The sequence below is a fragment of the Salvia hispanica genome, chromosome 6 (assembly GCF_023119035.1).
Source record: "Salvia hispanica cultivar TCC Black 2014 chromosome 6, UniMelb_Shisp_WGS_1.0, whole genome shotgun sequence".
Taxonomy (NCBI): domain Eukaryota; kingdom Viridiplantae; phylum Streptophyta; class Magnoliopsida; order Lamiales; family Lamiaceae; genus Salvia; species Salvia hispanica.
In genome coordinates this window covers 46,273,253-46,282,519 of record NC_062970.1, presented here as the reverse complement: position 1 = coordinate 46,282,519, position 9,267 = coordinate 46,273,253, and the positions used below count along the sequence as shown (strand labels likewise).

Sequence of the window (9,267 nt, the reverse complement as noted above, 5' to 3'; positions counted from 1 at the left end):
TTTAAAATCTTTTGAGGAGAGAAGCTGATCCTTTTTCAAAATTTTCAAACCCTTATCACTCATGTGTCCAAGCCTATTGTGCCATAATAAAGTCTTAGAATCATTTACCACATTTGCAGAACTGTTATTATCACATAGGGACAGAGCAGAACACACATACAAGTTATATTTTTTGAAAGCTTTGAAAACACATAAAGACCCCTTAAAGATTTTCATAACCCCCTGCCCCCATCTTCCCTCAAAACCATCTTTTTCAAGAGAAGAACATGAAAGCAGATTATAGCAAAGATCAGGGACATACTTCACATTTTCCAACTTCAAAGTAAAACCATTTTCAAATTTCAAACACACAGTCCCAACCCCAAGAATTTGACACTTTTTATCATTTGCCATTGAGACAAAAGAGTCAGAAACCAGTTTGAAGTCAGAGTACAAATTTTTGAAAGGAGAAATATGAAAGGTACATCCAGAATCAATCAACCAGTCAGTTTGGGCAAAAGAGCAAGCAGAGGCAGAATTCACAGAGAACATGTCATGATTCATAAAACAAACACCTTCAGAATCATCATCCTTAGCAAAATTGGCAAGAGCATCCCCATTTTCATTATAAGACTTTGCCTTTTTAGGCTTAGTACATTCTCTCTTATAATGACCAAGTTCACCACAGTTAAAGCACTTCCTGTTGTTCTTATTGGGATTCCTACTCTTAGACCTAGACTTTCCTCTGTTTGACTTTTTCCCATTATCATTATGCTTCCCATTGTTATCTCCCTTGAATCTAGATCTACCTCTAACATTCAGGGCTTTATTTTGACTGGTTTTAGCCTCATTATTCTCCCTAAGTTCAAGTTCTTTAGACTTAAGAGAGCTAATGATCAACTCAAGGGAGCAGAATCCCTCCCATACTTAATAGCAGCCTTTACATCACTGTATGAGTCAGGGATAGCATTCATTAAAGCTATGCTAGTATATTCATCAATGGTTTTATCACCAGCACGTTTAATGTCTTGAACAAGCTTTTGAAACCTATCCACATTGTCATCAATGTCCTTAGTAAGATCAAGCTTGAATTTGAAGAGTTTTTCCAACAAATACATCCTACTTGACATGGATGTTTCAGTATACAAGGTTTCAAGAGTTTTCCACAATTCAGAAGCAGAATCAATAGTTCCAACCTTCCTTATGACAGAGTCACTCAGGTTGAGGATAATAGTTGACCTTGCCAACTCATTCATTTCAGCTTTCTTTTCCTCTGATTCAGTTTCTGGAATAGTATTTTCAACAGCTTTGAAAACTTTTTGCTGTATTAAAATGCACTTAGTCTTTTGCTTCCAAATGCTAAAATCATTTTTACCATTGAAGGGAGTAATCCCAACAACTGGAGCAGCCATTTTTGAAAACAAAAGGATTTTAGGCAACACACACAGGAAAAAGAAAAGAAACACTCAAGGCACAGCACACAACCCTGCAGAACCAAACTTTTGGTGAGCTAAAAGCCACAGAAACACAGAAAACTCACCAAGAAAACAAGAAATGCAGGGATTTGCTAATCTAGGACTCCACAGAAGAGCAAGTAATCAGTCAAGATCACACACAAGCATGCACACACAGGTGGTTAGCAGAGAATGTGTTCAAGAATGTACCCAGCTCAAGTACAGAGATCCTCCCTATCTGTCACGAGCACCCTGGCTAGAGGATTTCCCAGTTCACAAGCACTCAATGAATGAGGGCGCAGGGGGTCACTCTAGGCAGTTTGGAATAGCACTTGGTGGATAGGTAATTTTCTCTTTACAAGCAGTACAAGAAAGAATCCAGAACACACAATTTGCTAACACTTAAAGCACACCAAAGCACACCACAGCGGAAGAAGAAAGAAAGCAGTAAAGCACCTTGGAAAACAGTAAGTCCTAGAAGACCTATACAAGAAAACAAGAGCAGATAACCTAAAGCCGCGGCAAGCGACTACTACCAGCAACAACTACCCACCCCTAGAACTAGAAAGCAGTAAGAGTTTAAGGGTTTTAGCCAATTTACCAGAGCGAATATCCTTCGTTAAGGAATACTCGTCTTACCTCAGGGCCTATACCGGAGGCCGAGCTTTACTCTGAAGAGCCCACCTCCTTAATTTGCGACCCGGCGCGCCCAAGTGATCCCCCCGTGGCTCTGATACCACTGTAGGGATCAGACCACTCGGGATTCGCTAATTACCGGGACCTCTTTATTGCAATTGATCTGAGATGGCTAATCTCAGAGTTACAAGCCAAGATACAATGTATACAATCGAACTATACAATCAATAGATGCTACAAGTTACAAAGAAAACCCTAACACTAATCAGAAGCCTTGACCGGTTCTGATTCCATAGCTAGATCCTTAGTAATCGTCCTGCACACTCAAGTAGATTGTTAGTAAGACAAGAAGTAAGATCCTAAAGGATCTATAACCCGAAGTAACAAACAAGATAGAGTAAACCGCGGGACTTTGGCTCAGGTTGCACAAGCAACTTCACAAGGGCCAAGAACCTCCTCTATCTTCACCACGAGTCACAAGAGAGCACAGCGAGACAAACCAGACCCCAAAACCCTAGGAGCCTACCGATTGCTACTTCGCACCGGCTACCTCTCACACGAGATCACAATCACAAGTCAGAATCACCTCCGCAAAGTCTAGAGGCCACAAGTCTCTCAACACTCAAGGAATCGCTCGAAGATCTTCACCTAAAACCGCCAGACTTGAACTTAACCGCTCAAAATGGCTAACTGGATCTATCAACACAGGAGTTGACGGATCTACACTCTTCACTCACAGAACCAGAGAGAAGAAGTCACCGGAGAAGAAGATCGGCGAAGAACAGAGATGAGAGAGAGAGAATTCTAGAGAGAAGGCGGAGATCGAAGGCTGAAAGAGAGAGAGTGAACAACTAGGTCAGAATGTGAGAAGTCATCTGACTTATCTCACAACACAAACACAACTCCAGATCAACGGCTCAGGAGCATAATCCTCGTGGAGTTGCCACGCGGCAGCAATCAGTGCTCCCAGGTAAGTAACGGGCCAAACCAACAATTGGGCCATTACACAAGTTCTGGGCCTAGAATTAAATCAGCCCAAAGCTTTTAATTCACTGAGCCCAAACACCATTGGGGTCCATTTATCCCACAAAACTCACTTCTGCATCTCCCGAAACAAACACATACAAAAGAACAAGAAGTGCTATTCTTTTGTAAGAAATCATGTTTTGTCTATAATTGTTGGATGTTGAAGAATCTCAAGTTGGTGGGCTTTAAATAGCCCAACACATCTCTATTATTGTTGTTGGACTTGCAAAACAAGGGAAATAATTGTTGTTGGACATGAAAAACTGTACGCAAACGAAAACAAAGGGAAAGAGAAAAAAAAATGATCATAGAAAACTTAAATATTAGTAGATGTGGCGAGATTAATTATTGGAAAAGATGTGATTTCTAAAAGTCAATTTATTTTGAATTAATACATGACAAGGAGGTACATTATAGTCAAAATCACACATTTATTCGAAGTCGGCTACGTGGTTGGAATTTTCGGAATTTTCTTATTTTAGTAAATAGAAAGTCATCAAAGATAGTTATAAATGGCATTAAACCCTAATGCCTAAACCCACTACTCCACAATAATGAAAATTCTTGTTTAAAGACAATAATAAGTTTGAATGCTAAACTCATTTGTGAGAAATCGTACTCTCTCTAATTATATATGAAAGTGAAGTGTATTTGTGGGACGCTCCATTTTCTCAATTTCTTAGATGACTTGTAAATCAATTTGAAAGACAACACAAGAAAGTGACTTTTGACTAAGTCCTAGTCGCAACTAACATAGAAATTATTTGAAGACGAATGAATTTTCCAACTCATTTTCTCATAGTTCATTAATGCATTATTTTTAATTAATAATTTTAGTCTAAAATAGATAATTAATAGTTCAAGTCTAGTTAATAGACTTCATTCTGAGGCCATCTAAGAATTATTACAACTGGATTGGGATCCGGTCTGAACGTGCGCACTCGTGAATATTTGGGCTTTCCATAGTCACTTGAGAAGCCCAAATTAGCATTTATACAAACCTCAAATCTGCAAGCCCTATTCACTTGTAGTTTAGGGTTTGCAACTAAAAAGGTTTGCATTATTAATATAAGAATAAAGTCAAATTAATATTTTATATTTACACAAAAAAATTAGTGATACTACCTGATCCGTCCCTGAAAATTTTTCACTTATTTTCATTTTCATCCCTTCCTACACTTTTTATTTTTACTTAGAGTGTTTCAATAGTGAGGGAAAAGTCTTGTAATTATGATCAATAAAGCTCTGTTTTTCTTCTCCGTGGACGTAGGTGGTTTGTCACCGAACCACGTAATTGTCGGTGTATCTTTTAATTTTCTTGTTCTATTGTGTGTGCGAGCCTTGATCAGATCTCAACAGAGCATATAACAAGGTGTTTATCGTACTCAATATACAAAAACTCAAACATCTATTATTAAAAGAAACAAAAACACTCCAATATAAAGTTTACAAATGAAAGTAAAAAGACTAAGATAACAAAGTCAAAGTACATAGTCACAATTCACAGAAAAGAGAAGAAAAAATCCACAATAAACATAGAATTAAAGGTCACCAGCCATGAACTTGTTCACCTTGATTCAACTCTGAAAAAATAGGGATGTTAAAATTCCAAAATATGAAATTTTGATTGCAGCACTTCAGAAAGTAAGGTGTATATCTAATAGTAAGTTTTTAAACGCATGAAATGTACTTACATTACCTTTAGTTTAGCTTTGTCTCCATTTGGATACAAACACAACAATCCTGACGTAGAACCAATCTCCAGCAGCATCCAACGAGTTGAAGAATGCAATTCTCCATGACTTTTTCAGTATGAATGAACCAACAACTCCCCAAAATCCAAAGATAAAACCAAACGCCATTGATATGCCAACTTCTGCCATAAATGAGAAGTTGCTGCTGTCTTTCTCCTTCATGTTTTCCACCGGACTAGAGGGGGGTGGCTTCAAGCTATCTCCAGGGCACTTTGGGAGAGGGTCACCACAGAGTCCATCGTTCACGGCATAAGACCATTCATTGAAGCTCTGAAGTTGAGTACCCTTTGGAATTTTTCCAGACAGTTTGTTGTTTGACAAATCAAGAAAACCAAGAGTGTATATTTCTGCCAAACTCGTGGGTATCTCGCCAGAGAGTTGGTTGTGCGACAGATCAAGAGAATCTAGCATCTCCATTTTACCAATATCCGGAATTATGTTTCCTATCAAACTATTTCTTGACAGATTCAAGGATTTTAATCCTCTCATACCAGAAATAGATTTTGGAAGGTTCCCGGTCAATCTGTTGCTTGAAAAATCAACGAGTTTGAGAAGCCCGAGATTATCCCAGTAATCGAACTCCCCACCTTTCCATTCAAATGATGAATATCCATAGTGCTTATTTAAAGCCGCACTAAATGGATATATTGGAACAAAAAGTAATGGGTCAAAATAATTGGTAGTATTCTTACTAGCCAAGACTGTAAAATTGCCGAAGCAATCAGGTATTATCGAAGACAAGTTGTTTATCGACAAATCCAGAACTTGAATATAAGTAAGATTGCATATCTCCTGAGGAATACTGCCATGCAAATTATTTCCACGAAAGTTTAAAAATTGCATATTATACAACTGGCCAATCCAAGTGGGGATCTCTCCTGTTAACTTGTTCCCTCCAACATCAATGAAATTCAAATTTTGGCAAAGTCTCAAATTGTGAGGCAATGCACCAGATAAGTTATTACCATGCATCTGCAGAACAGCCAGGTTGTGTAAATTGCCTAGTGAGGCTGGAATTTCACCTGAGAAACTATTGTTAGCCAAATTGAGGGTGTACAGCTCAGGCATTTTCTCCCAACAATCAGGAACCTCTCCTTCCAACTGATTATTTGAGAGGAAAAGGTATCCAAGCTGACTATAATGAGTTTTACAAATGGATGAAATAGAGCCAGAAAACATATTCCCACTCAACCGAATTTCGTAAACATTGGCAGGTAATAATGGTATAGCACCTGAGAATTTATTGTAACTAAGATCTATAAAGCTTATGAGAGTGGATGAGAGATTCGGAATTGTACCACTTATTTGATTGTCTGCTAGAGATAAGCTCTCTAATTGAGAAAACGTACTCCACAACCACCTCGGAGCTTCATCTTTTATATTGGCTCCATCGAGATCAAGGTATGTCAAATTCGTTTGAGTTCGAATCCATTTTGGAAAATATGGGCCCACATTGCACCTGGCTAAATGTATACGAGTCAACTGAAAAGGAGGACTCCAATCAGGGGCAATATCCAAGATCAATGAATTCAAGGATAAGTCAAGTGTGTTTAACTTATCAAGCTTGATGAAGTGGGATTCAGAGACTAAACCTTGCAAAGAATTATCAGAAAGATCTAGAAATTCAAGGTTGGAGAGTTGGCCAATACTTAGTGGAATAGAGCCTGTAAACTTATTTCCCGAAAGATCCAAAATTCTCAATGAAGAAAATGCTCTAAAGTCCGGTATCGATCCATTGAGTTGATTATAAGGCAAGAAGAGTATTTCGAGCGATTTCAATACAGAACCAAGTATAGAAAGAGATGTAGAAGAAGAGTCAACAGAAAGCTTGACAGCAATGATGTTACATGATGCCAAGTACAATTCACGCAGGAACTTAAGACTTCGGATTTGCTGCAAACAGTTTGTATGACTCAAGTCCATTTGACTCAGATCAAGTATAGACAACAAAGAGAGTCTTGAGAGCCAATCAAGATTCTCAGTTCTCAGAGAGTTATACGAGAGATCAAGTGATCGCAGGTTGGTAAGGTTCCCTAATTCAGGAGGAACAATTCCAGAAAAGTTAGATTCACTAAGATCTAAGTGTTGTAATTGTTTCATAGAACCAATGAATTCCGGGATTGGAATGCCTCCAAAGTCATTCCAACTGAGGTCAAGATATTTTAAATGATGCAACTCAAGCAATGAAGAGCCAATCTTACCCTTCAATCTTACACCATTAACTTCGAGGCTGATGACATGGCGAGTGGTGTTGCTGCACACAACACCATACCATTCGCAGCATTCGTCGCTTTGCCACGATGAGAGCGCACCATCCTCATCGTTGAAGCCATTCTTTAAGCTTAGAAGAGCTTCTCTCTCGCTTTCCATGCATCTCACTTCTACATCTCCTGAAACAAACGCACAGAAAAGAAGAAGAACAACAACAACAACAAATTTGGTTGCTATTCTTTTATCAGAAATCATGCTCTCTTATATTGATGTATGGAAGTTCAATGTATATGTGGGATACTCCATTGTCTCAAGTGCAGCCGTTTAAATAGGTAAAGATAGAATAATAATACTACAATTCATAAAATAAAATTTAATTTGCTTATGACTTGAAAGAATTCGAAAAACAAAACAAGAAAATGATGCTTAACTATAATCATAAATGTACTGAAAGCAACGACGGACCCAGGTGGGGTCGGCCGACCCACGCCTTCGACCACATGGTAGACCGACGGGAAGAAAATTTGGGAGGCTAAGGAAAAAATAGATGAATAGAGAGGGAAGAGAAGTGATAGTAGATTACAAAATACAGAAGATAAAAAAATAATCTGAAGAAAAAGATTGCTGAAGACTGGAGTGGCGCTTACTTTTAGAAAGTAATTTCTCACATTATTTTTTAGGGATTTTAATAGTTTATTTTGGACTATTTCTTTAATTTTATTTAACCCTATTAAAATTTAAAACATAAAACAGTTAATTATTGTAAGTCATTATTTTATTTTTTTATATAATTACAATACAAATAATAATAATTTTATTGGTAGAATAACAAATAAAATTAGATGATATACTAAAATGGTTAACAAAAAATAAGTAAAATAATACTAATAATAATGATAAAAAAATAAAAATAACAGTATATTATAAATTTAAAATAAATATATTTTGAAATAGTACCTAGTTTTGAACATAGCAAGCAACTAAATCATATTATATTTGTACTATTTCAATTTTAATATATATTTTTAATGTAATTATTTATAGTTTTTTATATTTTATTTTTAAATTAAATATAATTATTTAAATTTTATTTATTTAATTTTTCGACCCCACGAATTTGACTTTCTGGGTCCGTCATTGACTGAAAGTTCAAATATGATTCATATTCTTTCCGTCCCCCAAATATTGTCTCATTTTGACCTGGCACGGATTTTAAGAAATGTAATGAAAAGTAAGTAAAGTTAGTGGAATATGGGTTCTACTTTTAAATATTAGTTTTATAATAAAATGTGAGTAATAATGAGTTTGTGGAATATAAGGATCCACTACCAAAAATAGTAAAAAGTGAACTGAGATAAATTTTGTGGGACGGACAGAAATAAAAAAATGGGACAAAGACGAGCGAGTAATAAAGAAATCGGGCCCATGATTTAAATGACGAATGATTTTCCACCTCATTTCCTCAGGTCTTTAGTCATTGGTTGAAAGTTCACGTTAGCATCTTATTCATGTGTCATTTTCAATTTAACTTTTAGACTTGACTTTGAGGTCTTCTCAATAATTACTCCCTCCGTCCGCAAAATATTGTCCAAGTTTGATTTGGCACGAGTTTTAAAAAATGTGAAGAAAAGTGCGTGGAAAAAATTAGTGGAATATATATCACATTTATATATTGGTTTTATAATAAAATGTGAGTGTAATGAGTTAGTGGAAAGTGGGATTCATTTACCAAAAATTGGAAAGAAAAAAAAAAAGCAAAGTGGACAATATTACGCGTACGGACTAAAATGACAAAACTAGACAACATTTCACGAAGTGAGAGAGTATTCAATAATTAAATGATACAATATATCAAAAGATTTATACTGCTAGAGAAATAAAACCGGACTGGTTGGCTCGGGCGAGACCGGGTCCAATCTGATCGTGCTCATGTTGAGCCCTTACAAGAGTGTAGCTAAGAAATGCAACATCCTTGATGTCCAATGAAGCAAGTTGCGGTCTGAAACAGAACATAACATACACTCGCGGATTTGTCCAATGAAGCACGCAAGTGTATGTTATGTTCTGTTTCGCACGACTATGTGTTGCACCGCCCGTGCAGCTTGTGGACCAAGCACATAGTTTGTGCACCTTGTCCGAACACATAAGCTTTGTCCCATTGCAGCTTGCGGACCAAACACATGGTCCGTACGTCTTGTACAAGACCT

General features: G+C 37.0%; 1 protein-coding gene across 2 annotated transcripts; it reads right to left on the bottom strand.

Moving 5' to 3' along the window:
* Window positions 1–4,486: 4,486 nt before the first annotated feature.
* On the bottom strand, window positions 4,487–7,437 carry LOC125193679 (receptor-like protein EIX1). Of its 2 annotated transcripts, none has more exons than XM_048091524.1 (2): window positions 4,790–7,437; window positions 4,487–4,678 (listed from the first exon to the last, which is right to left on the bottom strand). In XM_048091524.1, exon 1 carries the CDS (start codon window positions 7,313–7,315, stop codon window positions 4,802–4,804), a length of 2,514 nt encoding a protein of 837 aa, XP_047947481.1. In that variant the 5' UTR covers window positions 7,316–7,437; the 3' UTR covers window positions 4,487–4,678; window positions 4,790–4,801. The 2 variants fall into 2 exon arrangements, with proteins under 2 accessions (XP_047947481.1, XP_047947480.1); XM_048091523.1 differs by having other exon boundaries at window positions 4,795–7,437.
* Window positions 7,438–9,267: the final 1,830 nt, after the last annotated feature.